Genomic DNA, 1621 nt, shown 5'->3' with positions numbered 1-1621 from the left:
CTTATCGGTGCTAGATATTAGCATTTTGTTATTTTTAGAAATGCATTTATTATTAAGATTTTGAGGGGGAACTGCTAGAATATGACATTGTTCAATGAAAATTAATATACAATATGAGTAGTTGCATAAAGCTCATCCTGCAATTGTAGTTATTGTTGTTCCTCTACGTGTAGATGTCTATTGGATTCTTTATTCATCTTCAATTTCTTCTTTTCCGGCAGGCCCATTCTGATCCTGAATGAAAGACGGAAATCAGTCTGTGGTGAAGGAATTCATCCTTCTCGGACTAAGAAATGACAAAAAGCTGCAGGTTCCACTCTTTGTAATATTTCTACTTATCTACATTATTACACTGGTGTGCAATATTTCTATCATGATCTTGATTCAAATTTCTCCGAATCTTCAGACTCCAATGTACTTCCTTATCAGTAATTTGGCATTTATAGACACTTGCTATTCATCAGATCTTATGCCAAGACTCCTGGCCAGTTTCCTCTTAGAAAGAAATGTCATTTCATTTCCTGAATGTGGGATACAACTTTTTGTGTCTGTCTGCATGGCAGGATTAGAGGTTTTTATTATTGTGGTTATGGCCTATGATCGATACACAGCCATCTGCAATCCACTGCTTTATACAGTCATAATGACCAGGAAACGTTCTGTTCATCTTGTCATTTTTTCATATTGTATTGCCATCCCTAACTCGATGATGCATGCCATTGGCACTTTCAGGTTGTCCTTCTGTGGATCGAATAGGATCGACCATTTCTTCTGTGATGTTATTCCACTGTTAAAGCTCTCATGCTCCAGTACTGTTGTCAATGAGAAGCTGGTGCTTTTTTCAGCTGCCACCTTTTTAGTGGGGCCCATTATCCTTATCCTCATTTCATACAGTTACATCATTTCAACCATTTTGAGGATCCACTCCTCTGAAGGTCGACAACGAGCCTTCTCCACCTGTTCATCACACTTCGCCAGTGTCACACTTTTCTATGTAACTGGTATGTTCCTATACCTAAATCCTAGTCACAGTTCCTCGTTAGCCCAGGATAGTGTGGCATCTTTGCTCTTTACTGTATTGATTCCATTGCTTAACCCAATAATCTACAGCTTAAGGAACCAGGATGTCAAAACAGCCCTAAGGAAATCAGGAGGAAGTGCGTGTGTGTGGAAAATGGGTTGTGGCTTACAGTGACATTTTTAGTCTTCCAGGGGCAGACATCTTTTTTATTCAGGAGTGCTGCATGCACTAAATTCGAGATATTTAGGAAGGGGCTTTTACTTAACATATACAACAACTATTATAAAATCTATACTTCATCTTGTCCTTTTATTTTTTGGGGATTATTGAGGTCCCTACTTGGAGCTAGGTCTGGGCAAAATTTGATAAATTTCCTTTGAAGTAAGTATGCAAAATTCCGAAAACATTATGCAAAATCAAAAGAAATGCCACTCTGGGATTTAGAGTTATTATTATAACAAATACCTTTATATTCATTATGGATAGAAAAACGAATTTTGAACTAAAAATAAATAGCATAAAATCGCTTGAGATGTAAAGAACAGCAGCATGTGTTCTATTTGTTCTATTTGTTTCCATGCTACCACAATAGAATTTCTA

General features: G+C 37.1%; 1 protein-coding gene across 1 annotated transcript; it reads left to right on the top strand.

Moving 5' to 3' along the window:
• Positions 1-238: 238 nt before the first annotated feature.
• Positions 239-1195, top strand: LOC146853907 (olfactory receptor 8G17-like). The gene has a single exon (XM_085650964.1). It carries the CDS (start codon positions 239-241, stop codon positions 1193-1195), a length of 957 nt encoding a protein of 318 aa, XP_085507090.1.
• The last annotated feature ends 426 nt before the right edge of the window (positions 1196-1621 follow it).

Source organism: Triturus cristatus, chromosome 4_1, assembly GCF_964204655.1.
Source record: "Triturus cristatus chromosome 4_1, aTriCri1.1, whole genome shotgun sequence".
NCBI lineage: Eukaryota > Metazoa > Chordata > Amphibia > Caudata > Salamandridae > Triturus > Triturus cristatus.
Note: the sequence above shows the minus strand (reverse complement) of the source record. Positions and strands in the feature narration are given on the sequence as shown.

Coding starts and splice junctions, on each gene's coding strand:
- LOC146853907 (XM_085650964.1), top strand. CDS start 239: ATGAAAGACGGAAATCAGTCTGTGGTGAAGGAATTCATCCTTCTCGGA.